The following is a 24,375-nucleotide window of genomic DNA, read 5'->3' on the forward strand; positions in this document are numbered from 1 at the left end:
CACTTTATTGCTGAGCAGTGCACGTCTCTATGAATTTTAATGTATTAACTGAAGATACAAAATCTCGTTTTAAACTAACCAGAACATTAGTCTTTTGGAGTGTTTTTCAATGCAGAGTTTGACATGAAATAATCTGGTCATATTAAAAGTCCAAGGATCAAGTTTGATTGTATTCTAGAGGTTTTTTTATACTAAACTCGCTTTGACTTTATAACATCTGTAACTCACGAAATTCACAGAGCTTGTAAGACAACGAAATCTCTTGTCCAGTTTTGTCCCATTTCTATAAGTATGACCAAGCTCGAGCCAATATGAATTACTCGAATGTTTCATCAATAATTAAAGACATTTTTGTAATCTACTGGCATAATTAAAGTAACCTCAAGTTTCATTGAACATGAAAAGCAGATGATACATTAACTCTTGATAGACTAACAGATGGAGCCATTTGAGAGCCACTTGCCGTGAGTCGGTAAAAACAAGGAGCGCTATTTTTAGTCTGATCTTGAAATAAAACTTGAACTAACTTGTAAAGTTGAGCCAGTGATATAAGTTTGGTGATAACTGAACATTAACTAACATGGTTTGGTAGCTGAAAGGTTCAACTAGAATTGAGAAGTAAAAAAGGTTTTAAGTATTGAATGAAAGATTTATGTTTAGCCGGTGAATCTGATTGGTGCCAATTGATATCTTTGCTTCAACAGTTAATCTTATAAGCCCAAGAAAATTAGGAAAACGGAATTTTCCTGTTTCCCTTATTTATTTATTTATTTAATTTATTTTAATTTATAAGTTTAATTATCACCTTAACCAACATCTTCCTAGTTTATTCAAATTTTGTATCAACACTTGTGATTCCAACTTGCCTAACATTATGGGTCCAATTGAGTTCCTATTGATACCATTGATTTTCATCATCTCAGCCTCCGGTCAAACCGAGATTGACTCATCAATTGATCAAGGTAAGAAATCAATTCAAGTTAATTTTTAATCTTTTCGTTTTTATTCGATGACAATAACGTTGACCAAATGTTAAAGACAATCTTTGTAATTTGCTAAAACTTCATCTTTAACCAAGTGAAACCATTAAGAGTCAGGTTTTGAGGTTCATTGGTTTTACCCAAAAATTATTAAAAATTGCTTCCCAATTAACATATAATTTAGCCTTTTTGTCCAACCTACATCGACTCTTGACATTGTCAACGGATCGATGAGTCCAAGTAATTAACCAATTCAAAGTCAAATTACTTATAATTCAGCTTAGCTGGACAAAAGTTTTTTCACTGCAATTTTGTTATGCTTTTATGGTTAGATCTTTGTGAAAATTTTGCATAAAATTTAGCAAATTGCTGATGGTTTTTTCCCTGGTAAGAGTTGGTTTGACAGCAAAAAAAGATGACAAAATGAATGACCATTGTTGGCCTTTGAAAATTTCGTAATGAACAAGTCAGGCAAAAGACGTTTGAGAGACAAAAAAGGATGAAAACCAAAAGTGTGCAAAGTAATTTCAAGTAATAACATCATCTGTGTTGATTTACAATGAACAACTTTTCAATGTTAGTCTTTTGCTCTCAAATCTTTCAACATAATTACAAGTAAAGATGGACCAATTTTACCCTATCACAGGTCACCCTTAGTAGTCCACACGATTAATGGGTGACACTGACGAATAGTAATGATGATAATAATGTTGATGATAATGAGCCTGGAAAAGCATTAAAAATCTGGTTGAAATAAAGCAAAGAGCACTTTCACTATTTCACTCAATTGAACCAGTTTCATACTGGACAATACAAACAAAGGGTCAATTTTTTTGTCCAAATGAATGATGCTAATGATGACAAAAATAAACTGATGGTTAACCAAGTTACCCATTTGACTGTTTAAATTGTTTCACCATTACTTTAATGTCCTGTTGAATGTCATCAAGTTATTCACACACAGAAAGTGAAAGTGATAAAATGCAAAACTGTCAAGGTGTAATAGCGATAATAAAAACTGTGGAACCCGAGAAGAAGAAGAAGAAAGATATTGAGAGTAAGAATGCGAAGGGCAACAAACTGGTAAAAGGTAAAAAAGGGATGAAAAGAGAAGAAAAAACGAGAAGAAAATAATTATTCAAATGTTACAAGGTGCAATTTCATGAGCTTCATCATCATTATCATCATTACCTTTCTTTCACAGGATTTTATACCATTAATGATAGAGTTTTGTTGTTGTCTATTAACTAACAATTTCAACAATTTTTGCTTCTAGTCAACCAGAGTGAAGTTGACAGAGGACAGAAGATTAGATTCTCATATTTTTACCTTTATTGTTGTAAATTGAATGGATGCTGATGAAAGGGTTGAGGTTGGTGGTGTTGTTGTTGATGGTGAGAGTGATTTCCCGGACTCAATGGAAGACCGACTGGGAAGAACAAGAAAAATGATTAATAAGAAGGAGGTGAGGAAAAGTAGGAGGTTAAAGTCTTTCAAGTGTATATCATCTTCAACATGATGATATATTCAGACAACAAAAATAATATCATGTTAATGATCGTTACGAAAGATTAAGGTTAAAGTCCCTTATCATGGGTCAAGCACAATTACCGTTAAGTCCAAGAGCTTTGATTCGCTTTGATGGATCAACTAAAGACAATCTCAAAAAGAGATTCATCTTTTTTTTTGTCTGTCAACCATTTTTATCATAATTTCATCATTTTCATATTGAGATCATTTCTTTTTTCACCGCTCATCTTCATTGGTCATCATGTTCATTGGTTTACCTTTTAGCACTTCTTTCAACCTGTTTACATCACCATCACACTGTCAAAACAATTGAATTGATTGTTTCATCAATTCGTATTGTTAACTTTTTTTTTCTGGTCGACAATTTTTCATCTAATTGTAACGGTTCATGGTTGTAAATTGAGTTTTTTTGTGTCCATTTTTAAAATGAATCAATTTCATTTCAACAATTTACTTTGTGGTTTTAATCAACTTTCCAATTCTAGTATCAGGGTTGATAAAATAATGTAAATATTTTATTCAGTTGATGGTAAAAAAAGACAGTTTGAAATTGAGTTTATGAAAATTGCATCTTTCCAAGTCCAATGAAATGTATCATGTAAAAAGCCAAAAGTTGACCTCAAACCTGAGGTATTCAGACAGTTGTAAAAGTAAAAATTGTTGCAAAAACTTTTTACGGATGAAAGGTTCACAGTTTAATTCTGTAATGCTTTTTATGTTAACTTTTCTCTTCTTCAGATTCCGTAAAGGTTTGTCTCGATGTAAAAGATGTTATTAGAAAAAGATGAAGAAAGAATCAAGAAAAATGAAGACGAAACAGGTAACCAAGGGAAAGAGGAAGGTAAAGAAAGAAGACAAAAAAAGGTGAAGAAAATTGTGATAGACAGTTGATATTGGAAGGAAAAAAAGTTATATTTGCTCACAAATTAGGCAAATGTATATTCAACTGTGATTAACATGAACCGTCAATGGAACGGACATTCATATGAAAATTTTCAGATCATTTTCAAGTCAATCGCAATCAACTAATTATCAAACTTGATTCATTGTTTGGACAAAAAATTGAAACTTGAATTGAATTTTCCAATGTTCATCGTTAGGCACTAAATCAGACCTAAAATAGCTTCATTTGGTTGGCAAGTTTCATGTCAAGTTCAATTCATCAGCAGTTCAACCAGTTTCTCAGGATAAATCTATTATTGGATTAATTTATTGACTCACAGATTAAAATTTCACTTTCAGTTTTCATTTCAAGTTTTACTCAAACTCTTCAGGTTATATTGTGACAGAAAAATGTTCAGATCTATTATGAAATAAATAGTTACTGTGACTAGAATTAATTTGATTAGAGTTTCATTTCACATGAAAAATGAACATAATTTAGGAAAATTTATTAGCTTTTAACTTTTTACTTTTCCAACTTTGAAAAGTTTATTTTCCCAAACTTTCATCCAACTATTCCTAGTCAAGACAGATTAGCCAAGATTCTGAGCCTCATCGAGTTATTCATGTATTCAAGCAATTGTCAACATTTCTCATTCTTGACCATAGATTGAGTCATGAAGATATCATGTAAAGTTGGTTAAAATGTTTCAAATGATTGGCAACTTTGGATAAACAGAAGTTACATTTTCTTTGGAATGAAATAAAATTGATAAATTTCATGCTAATATCTGGTTTTATTTGCGATTCAAGAGATTGTTGAATCTTTTAATACTTAATCTAATTGATTTGATGAAGCGTACAATAACGGCTGTACATACGACTTCCGTAATAGTCTTGAACACAATCAAATATATTATATAAGCCACCATGATAATGTGAACCTGTTAATCTGTTTCGCATCATTTCACTCGCATTTTCAAGTTAACATTTTCTTACCTTCATATTATTGGGTTTGTTGCTGCTCATCATCACCATAATCATCCATGATGTAATAAAAGTAGGCATTTTCAATGTGAAATATCATGAGAAATGAATTCGCATCAACAACACTTTTATGTTGCACTTTATACCATTTGTGTAAGGGAAATGTAAAGATGAATATAATTTAAAAAAATATACATTATTATTATCATCATTTGCTTCCTGACATTTCAAAGTAAATATTAATATTTCAATGAGAAGCTCAAGAAACTTCAATTGTTTTCCTTCATCATCATCTTAGTCTGTGATTGATACAGAGAAGTGCAAATTCAATTACTAAATTGGTGTTGATTGAAATCCTAATTCCTTCAATTTTAACCAAATTACATTTCGTTCATCTTTTTAGGTCAATATTGCAATACACAGATTCAAATGAGTTTAAAGTTTCAGAGTTTTGTTCACCATCAGCTTATTGAGAACGGAAATGGTGAAAATATTCATCGGCTGAATTGGATGAGCTCAAATGATTGTTATTGTTGTTACAATTAAATTGTTATTAACACCAATTTTCATGTGTTAAATCATTTGGTAAAAGCTATTATAATATTTTCATAACAAAAATGAATCTTTTGTGAATTTAGGTAACAAAGAAAGGTAAATATTGGAGTTGATTTACAAATACTTTTCATGGTTAATTGGCTTTGGATTATTGAAACAATCAAAATTTACTTTTAATAATTTGGTAAATTAAATTCAAAAATGACGCCAATTTATGTAAGTGGGGGAAAGGAGGGGATTAAAATCCTTTCATTTTTCCATTCATCATTGTCTTAACATTTAGTCAACGGTTTTTTCATCTTAACGTCTTTCTTTGTTTCAATTGTTCTACCATCAATTATTATTAATTTTTCTCAACCTTTTCTTTGTTTAATCAACAATTTATTTTCTGTTTGGAATTATGTTAACCATTAAGGATTACCTTCGTCATCTTCAGTTGACTGTTTACCACCTTACATGTCTACCTTTGAACTTGTTACTGGATATGTTTTTTCATCGGCTGATGACACAATGGAGACCATTTCAGGAGTTTTACAATTAACTGAATGTTTAAGCAAATGCGGTGAAAATGTTACCTGTCGAGCGGTCAACTTTGAAACTGGACTTTGTGTTCTTTTACGCTCGGATGCCTCAATTAAACCCGAATCCTTGCAGCCCTCGCAGTTTCCAGTCTTCACCATTTACGCTCAAAAATCATGTCTAAAGGGTAAGTTATAAAGAATTTTTTCCAACAGAATTTTGAATCTTTTATATTCTTTTTATTTGCACAGTTTTCCATTATTTTTGCTGTTTCACCTTCCAATTTGCATGCCTAAAGAAGTTACCTTGTTGCTTTTATTGACCAATATTTGGTTAAACCAGAAAAGACTAAAGAATCTTATTAAGATACTTAAATAGTTATCTTTCATTGTAACCTTTTTAGGTTAAAGTGTCTGTCTGTCTAATCAAAATTAGGCATATTTGTTACATTTTTGTTGACCAAACCTTGGATTCTTTCAGACTTCCTATTCACAGTCTTGTCTTTTAACCTTTTTAACCCAATTTTTCTGGATGATCACTACCAACAACTGCCATTAGTTTCCTGGTGTGTGATCTTTATCCTGTGGTTTTTGTTTCCATTTCATCAAAAGCAACCAAATAAACAAGTATCAACTTGAACTTGATTCCTGTGGGTAAAGCTGTTTTCATCTAAAATATTGTGTTTATAGTGTGAATAGACATGCATAAATATCTTTCGTTCTTGTCTGTTTTTTTCAGTCTATTTTGATTAAAATTAGCACGATGTAACGTGCTTCACGCTTTTACAAAAGACCCTGAAAAAGGTTATAAGGTTGATTAAAGTTGTTATGCAACTATCATTGATGTAGGTGGATATTATTTAACTGTAAATGCTATATTTTACTTTATTTTCATCCTTATCCATCTTTTGTATTGCACAGGTAAACATTTTACATTATTTGTTTTCCTTTTTCATTTGTCTTCCATTACAATGCACATTATATTTTTACCTTTATTTCATATTCCTACTTTGACTATGTCAAGAATCAAACAATTAAACTCGAGTATTGATTTTCATGAAAACTTAATCGTGAGGTTAGCTGTTATTCACTCAAGTACAATCAATGATCAATGACCATCCGTCATTGCTCCATCCTTTATAATCAATCAATTAATGCATTGTTGTATTTCAATGTTTCATTTCATTCTTATGAACTTTCATTTCTGTCATTCCTCTCTTATTTTGTCATTATTGGTGAACAAGAAATGATACTTTTGATAACTTCTAGTCTAAATTAAATTAACATGGAAGTTGATTGTCAACTTTGACTATTTCCTTTGTACTCTCTTCATCCCAATATCAGTCAATCTTTTGCATTTTCACACACTCAACCCAAAAATGCACTGATTTGTTCATTTTCAACATTATTAAAATTATTATGATTATCTATCAGCAACATTATTATTGCTGCCTTAACAGCAACATTATCATTATTATTAATTTTACGTATGAAATGGCAAGCCAAAAAACAGAAAGATTGAGAAAGAAATGAATTTTTGCTCCTTTAAAAGGCAGTTGATCTTGAATTTTCACATAACTGGACAGAATAATAATAATGTTAAGTAAATAAAGGTAACACTTGATAATCAATGAATTTTCTCAGAATTTTCTTTTTCTTTGCCTTTCAATATTTCTTTTTCTTCTTATTCATCATCTTCCGATCAGGGGAAGGTCAGGGTCAAGGAAAGATGTTGTTGAAAATGATAAATACTTAAACTATGATTATAAGATGATGAGGATGAGAAGATTACAGAAGAGTACAGTTTGCAAGAAAAATGTTGAGAAGTTGATAAAGATTTACCAATGGATGTTTTTACGTATTAAAATGCACTTACAAGTTATTAAGTTCATCGATCTGAAGTAAATCATTTTTTACACCTTCATGAGCATTGATTCAAAATATTTGCTATTATCATCATGTAATCTCGGTGTAGAGGGTCAGTTAATCAAAAAAAAGGTTAAAATTAATTTTTGATACACTTAAAGTGTTTCTTTGTTCCCTGATGTTTCTTCAATTTCCTTCAGTTAATGATAAATGTCTACTTCCATTAATTGACAATTTAAATGATTAACAATGTAAATTTAATGTATTTTTGATAATTGAAATGCCATTCCATGTTGCATCCAAACTTGGGCTCTAATTGTTGATCAATTATTATCATTCCTGACTTGATTGTATATTAATTTTGATAATGATTACTCTCGATTTAATGATTAAATATGATTGAGTTTAGGTTTGTCTGGTCGATTAAACTAGATTACAGGGTTAGTGTTAAATGTTTGTCTTTGTCTATTCAATAATTGATATTAACCTTAATAGTGATATTGTTAATGATGTTTGATGAACAATTTAGTTGGTGAAACAAGGTTAATAATGTAATTTAATAGACATGGTCAAGGTCAACGTTTACCTTTCATTGGTTATCATTTTGATTACGTTTTAATGTTAATTAGTTTGCCCATTTTTAATCATTAAGGGTGAAAAAATTTACACTTGCATTTACAATTTAAATGTTAACCTGTATTAAGTATCCAAGGTACGTTAATCAATCAAGTTAATTCCTTTTCTCTTCGCTTTTTTCAATAAATTAATCATTATTCCTATGTTAATAATATGATAAAAACTATGGATCCGTCTTTTGATCACCTTTTTGCTAAACTTTCAACTTTCCTTTTTTAGCCTCAAGCATTTTTGGCAATGTCAAAGTTCAGTGAAGGTTGAAAATGTTTGGTTTGTGTTTTTTGTTTGTTTCAAGATGAGTTGATGGTTAAATAAGTTTCACTTTGCACTTTGTTGCTGTTGTTACCTGTTTGATAAAAGTTTTTTTTGTCTGTCGTGAGGCTCAATCAACAAGTGAGTAAAATATTTATCAAAATGAAACACTTTTCCAGGTAAAGTGAAGGGAAAAAGAAGATGATGATGATAAGGTGAAAGAGGATTAACTATGAAAGGTTATCATGATTTCTGCTCACGTCTTATCCATTGACTTTTTAATGATCCAAACTGATCATCTAATACTAATCATAACATAAATGTGCCATTAAAGTTTTCATTGATAATTTAACCTTTCAATCTTGATTTGCCATTTTCAATTGGCTTTGACTCTTCACCTATTAGCACCAAATCAAAACTGACTGTTAATTCGCAATCTGCTCATCAAATGACTTAATCTGTTTATTGTTTTTTTGATGGTCAACTGGAAAATTGATTTAAATTATCAGAAACATTATCTCAATCAAGTTTTAATTGTCTGACAATTATCCAATGATTTATTGAAGCTGACAATCTTTCAAACTCTTGCTAATCTTATTCAGTAAGAGTTGTTCACATTGAGGTGATCTTTTTCACAGTTTGAGGATTATTTTGGTTTGATTTTTCAATTTTGAGCTTACAGTGAAGCCAACAATTAAAATTAATAGTTGAAAACGCTTTCATTTCAGATGTTAATTGTTGGAATATTCCAACAGAATTGAGATGTTATTAAATCAAAGAGCTTATTGTTGCACTTAATATAATCATTTTGTTGAAAATAACTTCTTTCATAAACATTATTATTATGATTGCGATTATCATTATTTTCATCATCATCATCATTAATATAAATGGATTTTCACCTTTCATGATAATTAAAGTTGAAGACATCATTTGACTGCCCGGAAGAGACTCGTAGATTTTTAAGGTAAATTAAGGTAAAAGATGAAGATGGAGCAAAAGTGAGAGCAAATGAAGTATAATATGTAAATGCTAATGATAATGATGATATCAAAGATATGATATTAATATTAATAATATCATATTTGTGAAGAAAGGTCAATTGAGAAACTTACAATCACATAATGATAATGAATAACGTGAATATAATAACACATGCAATTGTTTCACCTTTTGTTTTGCAAACAATGAAAAGGTGAAATAATGAAAAATCGTAAAAATAATTTCAATATTTCTATCAAAATAATAATGTTAATCCTTTTTCATGATTCTAACATCTATGAAGATTCCAAGATAATCTCATCAAGCGATTTCTGGTCATTTCTCATTATAAAGTAAACTGTTATCGTTTCAAGCATTATAAACATTATGGTCAAGTTGAGGTAAATTGATAAAATCTTCATCTTTCAGGTTAAAGCATCTTTTCATGATCATTTGTTATTTTCTACTGGAAATTCTGTTGTCATCCAAATAAGATCTCAGTTGATTCACAAACTATAATTAATTATAATTAGGAAAGGATCCAAAGCTGAACAATTCTTGTGCTTAACTGGGCTAACTTGATTGTGCGTTTTCCGTTAACAGTTGATTATTATTGTTACAAATTGTTGCTCATTTCAATTGGCTTGAGATGTCAACTGTAGTTTGTATCGTTAGTTGATTTAATTCATTTTTTTCTGGTTTTACCAAGTTTGTCATTTGCTAATTTGCTGGTTGAAATTTCAATTTAAAATTCTTGTGGTAACCAGATTTTTCTTGCATTCTTATTCAAACTCAATTCTCATCAAGTCTCATCTCTCAATTAATTCAAGCTACACTGACCATGAAAGTAGATGATATGCTTTAATTTTGGTCAGTAGCAAAATAATTAAAATTAGATGTTAAATTAGATTTTAAATTAAATTTCTGCTATCAATTGTCCTTCATACGGAAGTGTTGATCATGTTTATATCAAAATTTTGGTCCTTTTTTGTTGACTCTGATAAACTTAATATTGCAATTGAATTTTTTTCCTTCTTTGCACTTCGATAATTCAATTTCAATCGTTTTTTTTTCTTTCAAAGTCAATGTTCAGTTTCTTAGGCCTTCAAGTGACTACCGAATGCTCCTTGTCGTTGACAGATAATATCATCTTCATCTGTTGATTGTAAGGTTTAACTCTGTAAAGGAAGTGAATTCAATTGACTTAATTTTGATGCAACTTTTCACTTTAATCGTTCATGGGTTGATTGATTTTGAACTTTTTTCAATCTTTCAAACTTTATCTTTCAATGATTTTTACTACTTTTTGAGTGCCTTTTGAATAGGATGATAGCTGAAGCTATGAAGAGCATGATGGAAGGTAAAAGTAATGAGAAAAGTAAAAGATGTAATCAAATAATATTATTGATTGTCAACATTTCACTTTTTGTAAAGTGAAAACAATCTTTGTGTGTTTATCAGCAAATGGTTAACATTCAACAATTAATGGTGGAACCATGAAAACAAGAGTAAATGAGTGAATGGCAATTATGATTATCAATAAAAACTGTTCAATATACGACAGTTAATCATGTTAATCAAGCAAAACACACACGCTTTCAGTATCAACAGACAGTGAACCATATAAATATCCTTGAAGTAGTTGATAAATAGCAATATTACGTGATCATTTCATTGTTAATCAATTTCCTAAGAAAGTCAACTTGTTAAACAGTGATGAGTTTTGCATTGACTTTAAATTTGTTTAAAGCATGTGAATGAAAACTAACAACAGAGCGTAGTCATGATAATGATAAAAGTAAAGAGAAAGGATGAGGAAATGGAAAGGTTGACAAACTGTAAAGATGAATGTGATCAGAATCGGGAAATAATTGATAAAATAAAGCTCTAAATAAAGTAAAAAGTTGATCATGAATGCAAAGTATGAAAAAAGGATCAACTTTTCACTGATTCTGCTTCTGTAATCATTGAAATGTTAATGACACTGAAATTCACTTTTCATTGTCTGTTACTCAATCATTAATATTGAAAGTATTTAGTAAAATTGAGTTTAACTTGCGTTTTACCCTCTCAATTGAATATTTGATACCTCTTTATACAGGTAACCAATTTGAATGCTAGTCTTTCCTATTGTATCAAGACCACCCTTATATCAAGTAAACAAACCTTTAACCCAAACCAAGAGCTTTAAGGTTAAACTGTAATAATAGTGTTGCTCATCATTATCATGGTTATCATCATTATTATTAAGAAGATGATAATAATGATATTCACATCTTACAATAAGGGTTTATACAATTGATTTACATTTCAGATTCAACTTATCAGCTTTAATTGTTGATACGTTTTTTACGGAAACTGTTTTATCAGCCCTGATCTCTTTAAATTTAACAATTAATTTTGACCTTTTGTTTCAACTTGCTTGCAATCATTTGACCAGTTTGGCTACAATCAACTTATTTGATTTCAACTCAACGATTGATATAAACTTGAATGTGAAAAAATATTTCATGATTCGTGATGAGCATTGATTTGTCACCAATTTTTACTTTTTGTTGAATTTTAACTTTAAAAATGAATTGGAAAGTAAAATGTTGCTTTATTTATTCAAGGTTTGGTTGAAGATTGTTGATTATGATGATCATGATTATGATGATGGTGATTATGTTACTGTTGATGTTGTTGATGATGATAATGTTAATGAGAGGCTCTCAATGAACAGTAACAAACAGAAGAGAAAAAAGTTTATTTTCAATTCAAAAACCATACCTATCATTAGAATCATCATTTTACCTGATTCTCAACAATTGCTTTTGTTCCCTTCAAAATAATCACCTCTTTACCTTTGCCTTTACAGCGGTAACAATAATCATTATCAATTTTTATCTTCTCCTCATCCTTTCAAAAGCATAAATGTTTTCCTTCACATCTCATATTCATCATCATCATCATCATTTCTTAGTTAAATTATTATCTCTTTCACTTACATGTGATAACAATATTTCATCATTTTACCTGTTATATTCAATATTCACTTCTCCCTGTTAAATACTCTCTGCTTGATCCAATATTTACCATGAATGTTTCATTTTTTACTCTCTCTTCTACATAAGGTGTAACCAATGATTAATGAATAAACTGTTTCTACCTGTTGATTAGTCAAACAAAAGTTAACTTGATTATCACTTGCGCTTTTATGTTTCAGCCATGTTTCAAAATTGAAAGGTCAATGATATGTAGTTTATGCGATTAGCGGGAATTAATTTGATTGTTTAAAATGCTCGTTAATGTATTGTTTCTTTGGTCATAACTTGAATTTACAAGTTATCATTGATGATGATTGAAACCTATTGATGTTTAATAAACACCAGTGAGTCAGCTTCCTCCATTAATGTCAATGAAATTGACCATTTCTTTTTTCATCTTTTTCCGGTTCTACCTGAATGTTATTTAAAGCACCTTAAGGGAAGTGATCAAGGCTTAGGTCATGGTCATTATCTGAATAAAGCATATATTATAATATTATATTCACCGGAAGATTAAATTCAACCATCTAAACAATACAAAATAAACATCTGAAACCTGAATCGCATAATATCGTCATTTTAAGAGCTTTTTTATTCCTTTCCATTTGTTGATGTTTTTTTTGTAAATCAATTCAATGGGTTTTATGAGCATTATCAAATTCAATATAATCATGATTTATTAGTCCATAAAATCTCAATATCCTGAGCATAAGGATACTTCAATTTCACTTTAATTATTCGTATGTGTATTATTGTGATTTGATGTGTTAATTTTAAATCCATTTCAAGTTTCTTGCTAATAAACAAATCGAAATAGAAACAATTATTTCTTTCCATAAAATTAGGACAGTAACGTGTTATTTTTATCATGCATCTAATTTTTTCCGGGGTTTCATTTGAATTGAATTTCTTTTGAATCTTGTCAAGTAATGAATTTCATACTCAATAAGCTTAAGATTATTTAGTGGTTGATTAAGAAAGTATTGTGATTCCAATGAAAATTTATTCAAATGTGTGGACACTTTTGTGGTTTAGTATTTTTAGGTTAAATTTAACTTCTTTTTTCTGGACCAATTGTGTTCAACCTTCAGTCAGTTTAATGGTCAGTCAAGTGTCATCATCATCAACATAGTTTCAGACCTTGCTAATCATTACAATCTAACCTAATTTATTGCCTCATTGTCTAGGTTAAACAGTTTCCATTTTGAGCGCATTTTTTCAATTCTTGTTATCGTTATTTCCATTGTGAGAAATAATTTGACACCCTGTTGATAACAGGAAGAAGCTAATAATTCATGAACTAATTCTTAATCTTTACTCTCAATTTTTTTGTGTTTCTTCAATTGTTCAATTATATTGCTTTAACTGTATTACGGTATAATAGTGGTAATACAGCCACGGACATTAAGTTTCGTACAGTTTCAAAAAAAGATACGCACATAGTTGATTATCTAATCAAAAGTGCCTTAAAATTAAGTCTAAATTGGATAACCAACTATGTTAGATGCTTGACAATGGCATTGCCGATAAAACCTGTAAATAAAGATCACATAAAACATGTAAATTGTAGACAATTTATGCTGCTCAATTTGAGAATTAAAGAAATTCAATCTAAACTCGTTACTGTATTTAAGAGTTAGAATAAGCTTCTCTGAAATTATTGCACAAAATTTGCTTTCATCATTATTAAAGTACCCAATACCATGTGGCCCAGTCGGTCATTTGGAACGCACTGAATTAAAGACAGAGACACACATGTAGACCATTAAATGATTTCTGATGCACAATGAAATGTGAACCTCTGTTTGTATTATATTATTTAAACGACGATAAGTATCTTAAACAGTTGAAATGATTGGTTACAGCTGTTGAAGAAGAAGGTTCAATGAATTTTGTGAATGTTATCTGGAAACTTCAATGATCTTGAAAAATAAGTGTTAGCCAGTTGTGACTTGATTCTGTCCCAATCATCATTATTTGGTTCTAAGTCTCATTATAGTTTTTGTTACATTTAAATTTATTTTTCTCTCTGGGTTTGAATCTACCTTTGATAAATAAATTGAAAGGTTGCCCATTAAAGCAACCATGAACATGATTTGCTTTCAAGTTTTAAAATCTTTTGTGTTTTACCATTCCCTGTTAATAGTCATTAATGAAAATTTTGATGGCGATGATGATGATGAACCTGGTGATGATTATGATAATGATGATAAGGGTCTTTACACTATTAAATCAACTATTAAAGGATAGCTAAGAGTGACAAAAGCAACGATTAAAGGTGTCGAAAGAGAGAAAGAGAGAGTTTCTCATCATTTTCATTGTTATTCAACATTTAAACAAACCAGGGACAAGGTGATGATTATACTCATCATCATCAACCTTCAATCTTTTGTCCATTGACACTTTCACATTTAAATAACATTTTACATTCACAGAGTTTTTCACTAAAACGTGGATTAAGTTTACAGTTTAAGTTGAATGAATGCCTCCATTGTTAACCATTTAATGCCACCCTGACTGAAACACCATGAAATGATAATCAACAAATATTACAAATGCTATAAACATTTTTACATAAACAGTAACAATCGTTCATTATTGTTGTACAGTTTTACATGCAAAAATAAATTACGATCATGTTGAGTCTAGAAAATTGTTTCAATGTACGTTTAATGACACTTTTCATGTGTTTACTCTTAATAGCTTCAATAATTATTTCGCATTTTCCAATTGATTCAACTTGAAAGTTATTAAATTACTGTTAATATCAAGAATGATCAAATGATTAGGTCAATTTCGTGTAAAACTTCAACATTGGACTTTTATTTTTCAATCAATTCTCATCATTACCAGTTCACTATCTGACATCTTCCTTATGAACATAAAACTCAGATCAAATCCGTTTAATCTCTTCATGTTTTACCTACAGGATGAGATCAATAATCCAAATCGTCTTCAGGAATATTCGATAAAACTCAATTCGAATTGTTTCCAATTCAACTTTTATTTAATATTTTCATTTGTATCAATTAGTACGATTGACTGTATGCAAATTGCTGTGTTCATTAGCCATGAAAACAGTTTTGTTGGCAAAATCTTTTTTTGCAATTCAGTTCAATATGCCATTTGATTGGACCCATTTATTTGGATTCTAGGTGTAAAATTGTTCCCATTTTTGATTGCAATTAATACCTATCTTTCCTTTTTGTATCATGTGTACAAAACTGATTGGTACAAAATGTTGGCGAAAAACATAAAAATGTAATCAACAATCTAATAACAGTAACCTGAATATTTGATAGAGCCAATGATTGAAGGAAATATCAAATGTAATTGCAACTTTGATACTGTTTTACCCTTAATACAGTTTTTGTTTTTTCATACTTGATAGTTTCTGTGTTGATGAGAAGATGAAACATTTTCTCACTTTTCTTCTTCTCATCAACAGAAAACTTTTAAAGCATCAAATAAGTTCATCAATCAACATTTGATCCAAATCAACTTGTTTCTATTTCCTAGCCAAATTAACCCAATATCGGCTTTCAAGAAACAAGGTGAAGGTGAAGGTGAGGTACTGAGTTTTATTTTGAATCCAAATTTTGACAGCTTTCTATTAGACATATTTGCTGATGTTTCACGCTTTTTGTCTGATCTAGGCTCAAGATGAAGTCCACTTTATAACTCTTTCTCAACTTCTGTCTTTCTTCCGTGTTTTGATTGATCATTTATGATAAATTTGATAAATGTTGAATTGTCTAAAGTGATCTTAACTTTCATCAATGATCCGCTTCATCATTTAATTTCATTTTGTACATCTTTTAAAATACTGCATTAACTATGATGCAATTTTTAATTTCAATCTGATGAAACTCTGTAAACCCAAAACAGCAAAAACATTGGAAACTTGCTTTCGATAAAATGTAACTTTTTCATGATTAAACAAATAACAAACAATTTATTTCTCTCATTGCAGGTCTTGAAAATAAATCTTGTCTATCTTCATGGTCTTTTGAAAAGGTTATTGGATATGAGCTTCGTAAATACGAGAAAAGACGATTGAATGTTACCAGCAAAAACGAATGTCTTGAAGCCTGTCTTCTTGAGAGTTCATTTAAATGTCGATCCGTAAACTATGATAATGGAACCGGTGAATGTTCATTATCTGATATTGATAGACATGCCATTCCAACGAAACCACCAAGGCGAGATTTTGCACCATCAATATCGTCTCCATCACAAACAATTGACTATTATGAATCTAATTGTATTGAAGGTAAGTCGAGATGAAGTTTTAACCACATAAATCAATCATGAATCTATTCCATCTGTCTGTTCATCAAATTAAGGCTTATAACTTATAATTTGTTTATCTATTTTTGGATGAGCCTGAAAATGAAATTAAAATTAGCTAAACAAATAGAAGAAGCTTCAACAGGTAAAAGGGAAATCAATTCATCATCAAACAACCACGATGAGGATCAAGTTGATGGACTCACAGGGTCAACCCAGTAAAAGTAACTCCTAGAGTACCTTAAGGTTCCCTGAGGTCAAAGTTTATATGCTTTGTTAAAAATGCAATTGAAAATGAATACATAATTTTACTTTTCTTTTGAAATCTTTTTTTCTCTCTGTTCAACTGAATACCACAGAATGAGACAAGTATTATTGATAATCAGCTAATGATAATTTGATGAATAATTTTAATAGTTTATTCCGTTTAGGCCTTTGCCAGGCTCACATCATCTTCATCATGTGTCTGATTTTACAATAGTTAATAAAGTTCATTGGACTTGTTTCATTCGATTAATCATTGCCGTCATTTTGTGAAATCTTGATTGTTCTGTCTGAATTTTTTTCCATAAAAAAAAGATGAAAAAAATATCCTTTGGTCAATAATAACAAAATAATAACATCCTAAGGCTATCTCTTTATTTATCATTATCATTATTAATAGTATTAACCTTTAACTACATTGATTTAATCATAACGATGATTCTTTGTGAGTAAGCAAATGAACTCAAACTGACTTGTGAGCTTCAACAATCTTTAATATCAAATCAAATGAAAAGTAATTCAATTACCTGAATGATCAAATATTTTTTGATTATAACATGATATGATCGTGATGCTATTAACTACAATATTTAAATATAATAAGCAAACACACAAAAGGTTTTTATTGAGCAAAAATTAAAAGTAAAATGAAAAAATGAAAAGCGACTTAAACTTTTCAGTTGCTTCTTAAATCAACCAATTCTCATTAATCTTAATCAATTTAAATATTAAAAGCTAAACATTGTTAATAAGTTTTACAGTTTTGAAAAATATCAAATTCCTTTAGATCAATGATTATATTAATAACTTTGAATAGGATTTGTAAATGAATGTAAAGCTGATGCTTCAACTTCCCTGTTAATCAGGTAAACGTGTAAAGAATCTGTCATTAAGAACAATCAATATCATTGATAACATGATTTGTTAATTTCAAGGTTTACATCATTTCCCTATCACTGTATCACTTCCGGTATTCATTTCATTTATACCTGTCTCCATGAACCGTTATTAGTTGTGATTTGTTTTTTGCCAACCACTTGAACATGTTTCTTTGGACATCATCAAATGATGAGAAATGATCAACTTGATGATGGGTTAACAAGTTGTTGATCAAAGTTTTCATACAAGAGGATAAATAGGAGAAGGTAATTTGCCATGATGATGATGATGATGATGATGATGATGATGGTCCTCTTAAATCACGATTTTTAGATCAATTGATGCCAATGATTATTCATTCTTCTTTTGATACTCCTTTTTCATTTGACAACAGTAACACCATTGAAACAAGCAATGGTTGAAAAAGTGAAGTAAAAATACATGAGAAATGGATCAAATTGATAATTCAGGCGATTTAAATAGCTAAGGTCAAAAGCCCAACGGTTTATCTTCTGTTTTTTACATTCAGACAATCATCAAATGTTTCCTTTTGTATTTCCGTGATTTTCCTATTGATATCACTTTACCTGTAAAAAATTAAAGAGTACAAAGTGATTGAAATCTTTGCATGAAAATACAGAAATGAAAATCAATTGTCGTTTATTGTTGAGGTTGGATCCTACCTTTTACTAGTCAATATTAACCAGTAATCAACAAGATTGGTTACGATTGTAATAAATCAATCGAGATAATTTGTTACCTCTTTGAGGTTTAATAATGGGTGGCATGAAATGCTCAAGACCTCCCATTGAAGTCTTCACTTTCCCTAAACTAATCATATTTTTATGCAATAAAATGATTCTTTTTTATTCTGTGGATAAACGGTTTTTATTAAAATATTGCTAACTCGATCAAAAAGGTTAATTGTCTAGATATAGTTAAATTTGATTCTTAATTTGATCACTTAACGTGAATCAATGAGACTTAACTAGACAGGTAAACTGTAGACATTGAACTCTCAGGTCAACCTTCCTTTCCTGATGTTGATTTTTGCTGGTTTATTGATTTTTGTGTAGGAAAAATTAATAACTTAATTGAGATTAATTTTAAGTAGCAATTTAGTTGTTAACTAAGTTATTAAAGGGTAATTAATCAATGGTCAGGTTAATGGGAAAGGTGGATGAAAGCACGAGAAAAAATTAAAGGACAGTCAACTTGATGAATAACAAAGATGCCTTCAAGTTTAATTTGTATGCTTGTTGGTTGTGTTAATTACAACTAACGTTGATTTAAACAAGTAAAAGATGATAAATTGAGTTTAAAATCCGTTAACGGTTAGTTAATCTGTTTTTTCATATTTCAAATTGTAAAATATGAAAGTCGCAAGCTATTATCAACTGATTAAATCTCAGAAAATCTTGAAACTGGCTTAGCTGGTGAAACCTTTTCAATTAATAACTGACACTTGCCTATTTGAAGAGGTTAAAAAGTTCATATTAAATTCATTTTAAAAGGTTACTTGAGCTTTTAATCCATTTCAATGTTAATCCATAGAAAGCCTTTGTTTACTCTGATTTCAAGTCAATCTAACCTTCTAGACCTCTCCATGAAGTTCAGAGAACTAGAAAATGTTATAATGCTATTAATAAACAAGTTTTGGACTCTTGCCGTTTCTTAATTATCTATTGGTTCAGGTCTAGTTTCAATTATATTTACAGAAATATTAAAATTTTCAGTCACTTTTTATGAATTTTGCTGATGAAACCTGTTCAAGTTATCCATACTTTATTAATTTCGTCCATTATAATAGCCACAACTATCATTAACATTGGTTATACCATTACATTTGATGTCATTTTCATCATCAACTACAGTTAATCATTTTTCAGTTCATAAATTTATAATCTTGAATCGTTGAGCTACAAAAAGATCCCGTTATAATTATTAAAGAGTTAACTGCAATTTAATTTTACCTTTGTGATCACGCCATCAATGTGTGTATATTACAAGGTTCATTTTGATCCTCATTTTGATGCTCTTTTTCATGTTATTCCTAGTTATGTTATCACCAACCTAACCATCATCATCATCATCAGTAACAACAACTATTACAAAAATGTCATTTTCATTTTCAACATTGGCTCAAAATTTTCCCGCGGTCATCATGAATAAATGATTGAATCTCCTTCCTTCTTCACCTGATGTACATTAAAATATCCTGATACCGTGATTATTACCCTACCGAGAAAGCGAAACGAAACCAAGAATTTACAGGTCAATGTTCAAAATTGTCTTGATTACAGTTGCAATGATCACGGTTTCCTATCATAACTTGATTAAAGTTCAATGTTTAACAACAACTCAATGACAATAATGAAAATGTCAAATGAAACTCTTTTGATCACCATGCTAGACTTTAATTAATTGTTGACCCTTTCAGTCCTCTTTACAATCACTAGTTTTGCTCCCGTAGGTTGCTTTCAATTACCCTGTAATTATTCTGACTGGATCATTCATTTTTCACATTCTAAATGATAATCTATTTTGTCATCACTTGATTCAAATTAACCTGTAACCCATTAGTTTTAAACATGTTGAGAGCACAAATATGATTACCATTTCTTTTCCTTCCAACTTAATCATTGATAATGATACAGGTAAGGGCGATGATAATGACCTTTTTGTGTGTTTCGACAAATTATGATGACAGTGAAACTGAATAGTCCTGTTGATTGCTATTGATGGTAAACAAAATATAACAGTTATATTCACACAAAATGTTTCCAATTGTTGATGTTTCGATTCTCATCTTGAGGAAGACAATTTGAGTAATAAAAGGTTTATTATCATGTTTCAACACAATTCAGTTCAATTGTTCAAATGCTAGAAACCAAATTACCTGGGAACTCATCTCATGATTCAATCTAAAATTTATTAAAAGATTGTTTCTCCATTTCTCTTAATAGCATGGAAATGATCTGAAAAAACGGAACCAACTTGTCGATGCCAACAGACTTTGATTCATGATTGAAATTATTCACTTGACTAATTAACTTAATTATTAATTCATTTTTTACTCTTTTTATTCAGAACCTAAAACCATGTGTTCGTTTCAAGAGGTAAAGGGCAAAGTATTGAAGACTGTTGACTCAATTCATCCCAACATCAATACCACAGAGGAATGTGAAAAGGCTTGTCTCAATGCTATTTACCGATGCTTCTCTTATGATTTGGGTGAACCTAAAAATGGACGAGTTTGTCGAACCAGTCATTTAGAGTCTGTTTCATTGACTCACATCGAGGAACCTCATTCTGAAGTACCCGATGCTATAACTTATGAACGTGGACCGTGTTATAAATGTAAGGATCCAGTTGCTGTCAATTTTACCATTGAACCCTTTCGAAGGAAAAGTTTACATGCATTCAATTCTGTGAATCAATTATCATTTCAAGCTACTGTCACGTCCATTAGAAGCTACCTTGATAGACTTAACCTGTTAATTAAGGATTTTCACATTGGAAGCTTACTTTGAAATGGTCCGATGATCCATGCTAATGTGTTTTCACTTGTGAATAGTTCATTGACAGTGACATTTGTTTGACTTTTTTTGTTTTAAATGCTTCTCTATTGTTTCTTTTATATAATAGAGATGAAAAGAGTGATTTAATAGAGGTTAATTAAGTTGTTGTTTTAGATTTCATGGAGAGTGAAAAACCTAATGAAATCAGTAGAAGGGAAAAAACTCAAACCTTAATTCAATTTTACCTAGTTTTTCATGTTAATCTTTAAATTTATTAATTTAGTTGATTGAGTATTAGTTTTACGAATTTCCATTTGAATGTCAATATTTCATTTCTGATCATTTCAAATGATCCAATCAAAACTATTTTGTTCTCCTTTTTAAAATCATTTTCTAATCACTAATTTTTCCTCTTTTTTCCTCTTTTTCTTTCCATGTTGTTTGAACTGTGATAATTATAGTGAAAATTGATTGCCGAGCAAAGGAGATGATTGCTTCCATACAGACAACCAAGCTCTTTAATGGAAAGGTTTACGCTAAAGCAAAGCCAACAGCGTGTGTCAACGATGTTACCAATCAACTTGATTTTGATCTGGCTATGCCTTATCATGATATATTGTGTGATGTAAAGCAAAAGGAAGCCGGAACCTTCGCCAATGACATTGTCATTCAACATCATGATATGGTGGTAACCACCAAGGACATGGGACTTTCAGTCAACTGTAACTACGATCTGTCCAATAAAAGTGTCACTAATCAATCGCCCATCTCAATCGAAGCGTAAGTATTTTACTTAAAGTATTTTGTGTTTTTTTACTTTCAATCTTTATTAATAAAATGGTGAGGATACGAAAAATAGTTGTTGACACATTAAATTATAATGAAAAATAAGATGTAACTTAACTTCAGATTTAATTAATCGCCTGTTTTATTACATGCAAAAAGATTGAAAAATGTTTCTTTTTCATTATTAAATTTCATTTTTCTCCTTCAATAGTGATGAACTTGAACGAGATGAAGCCAATGTGCATTCTCAGGTTGTTGGCTCTCCAAACATAACAATGCGAGTTGTTGATAAAGATGGAAATGACATCACCAGTGCTCAAGTTGGAGATTCTTTGACGATGCGATTTTCAATTGATGATCCAAGCAGTAAGTAGTCTCTTGAAAAGATTTAAGTTGATCTACAAAAATTAAAATTTTAATCACAAATTCTATCAAATTCTTTTTCAGGTCCATACAAAATGTTCATAAGAGAATTGGTTGCTGTTGATGGAATGGACGTTTCGGATATTTTGCTTATTGATGGAGCTGGTTGTCCAGTTGATATAAACATCATGGGTTTTGTATCAAAGGTTGAAGCTGAAGGAACTTACTATCTGGATGTTCCTTTCGATGCCTTCAAATTCCCTACTTCAGATATTGTCCAATTCCGTGCCTTAGTAACACCATGTTTAACTGGTTGTGCTCCTGTTCCATGTGTTACACAGACTGCTGATGGTAAAGTCCAAGAAAGAGATTCTTATGGTAGACGAAGACGACGACGACGATCAGCCGGCAAAACTGAGGAAGAAAAGGATCTTTTAATGACACAATCCATTAAGATTACTGATGTTTTTGAATTAGATGGTAAACAGCGACCAGGTGATAAGAATAGAAATTCATTAGGAAAACTCGATGAATCAGATGGTTCCAGTCCAAATGACTACTTCCTTTACACATCAAAGGATGATGGAACTGAATCTGTGCGAAACATTTTCACTGGTTCTTGTATCAACATGGCTGGTTTCACAATTGCATGTGGTTTATTTTTGGTAGCTCAGTTAATCATGTTAGTTGTTTGGGCCTGTTGTTGGCAGCGTAAAATAAACTCGACGTATAATTCATCAAATTTCTGTGATAAACGACGCTCTTCATCGTCAACTCTTCCAAGTCCATCCTACATATACTCATATGGTGGTCCAACTGGTACTTTACCCAACAAGACCAGTGATTCAGCTTCCAGTTTACGATACTCAACAATGGGCTGTCGATATGAATAAGATAAATAATGATTTAAACACCAATTTTGGAACCTTGAAAGATACATTTTTACTTGGTTCGACTTCCCACCTTCATTCATTGAAAGATAAAACCACATTGAATCGCTCTTCCGGTGTCTCTGGTGCCATACCAAACGAACCCACCTAATTATCCAATAAACCATTTCACTATATCAATGTATCAACATTAGACGCTAAAAATGCACACCAATAAGGCACCAGAATCTAGTCACGTGATTGACGCTAAATATTTCGTAAAAGATCATATTAAAGTGGACCTGAACAAGACTTCATAAGTTATCATTCCTCAGGAAATGTCAATCTGGTGATATTGCCATTTAAAGATATCATTACAGATATAAATTAATGATCGGGTCCAATGTGTGTGTCTTCAACCTTATTTATTAATCTTTTAATTTAAATTTTGCCTCTCAATAAGTTTACTAATTATTTAATCAAACCATTATTTTAAGGTGAAAATTGTAAACTTGATTTTTCACTCACGAAAAATCAGTACTTACACATATCTTTAATGTTCATTTCTTACTTTTAAACCCAGTTATGAAAACTAAGTTAATTGTAACAACTATTCAATTTAGCTTCTCTGTTGAGGTAAACCAGTGATATTGTTTTGAGCCAACAATCAGCAACTCTACTTAATATAACTAATTTAAAGCAACTTGAAAACAATTAAACAAATAGAGAGACTCAATTGAATCAGAAAGGATTGTTGACATTTCAATGAAATTTAAAATTGAAGCCAGTGTTTAGTTTGTGTTATTGTTTTGGTCAATATCACAATTTTCATATTGATTGGTCGCTACGATTAACTTAATTCTCATTTCTGGATGTCCACTGTTCACTTATTGTCCTTGTATAGCTGACATCGCGTGATTATTTTGGGGAAAACTGTTTTGGGTGCAATCATCATGATACATAAATAGTATTACCAATTAATTTATTATATTTAATTTTCAATTGTCCAATCACTTTTGTAATTTTACTTTCTGTCTTTTTTATACTGTATAACGGTGTGGTCTTCATAATTTATCAAGATTAAAACAAATTTCATGATCTATGATTTTAAATCTATCAATTTTTCTTCGCAATAAACCAATTGTTTAATCAATGGTAATTCACAGAAAAGATGAATATTTTAAGCCCAT

At 30.4% G+C, this 24,375-nt stretch overlaps 1 protein-coding gene across 1 annotated transcript; it reads left to right on the top strand.

Annotated features, from left to right (window-relative positions):
* The first annotated feature begins 510 nt into the window (after positions 1-510).
* LOC107368149 (uncharacterized) lies at positions 511-24,290 on the top strand. The gene is made up of 7 exons (XM_015935930.3): positions 511-962; positions 5,350-5,640; positions 16,187-16,486; positions 20,737-21,006; positions 21,629-21,947; positions 22,165-22,319; positions 22,401-24,290. The coding sequence occupies exons 1-7, from the start codon at positions 875-877 to the stop codon at positions 23,207-23,209; spliced, it is 2,232 nt and encodes a 743-aa protein (XP_015791416.2). The 5' UTR covers positions 511-874; the 3' UTR covers positions 23,210-24,290.
* Positions 24,291-24,375: the final 85 nt, after the last annotated feature.

This window comes from Tetranychus urticae, chromosome 2, assembly GCF_039701765.1.
Source record: "Tetranychus urticae isolate SD_2017Ah chromosome 2, NJAU_TeUrti_SD_1.0, whole genome shotgun sequence".
NCBI lineage: Eukaryota > Metazoa > Arthropoda > Arachnida > Trombidiformes > Tetranychidae > Tetranychus > Tetranychus urticae.

Coding starts and splice junctions, on each gene's coding strand:
- LOC107368149 (XM_015935930.3), top strand. CDS start 875: ATGGGTCCAATTGAGTTCCTATTGATACCATTGATTTTCATCATCTCA. Junction 21,007..21,628: donor ACGTGGACCGTGTTATAAAT/GTAAGGATCCAG, acceptor TGATAATTATAG/TGAAAATTGATTGCCGAGCA. Junction 22,320..22,400: donor TTCAATTGATGATCCAAGCA/GTAAGTAGTCTC, acceptor ATTCTTTTTCAG/GTCCATACAAAATGTTCATA.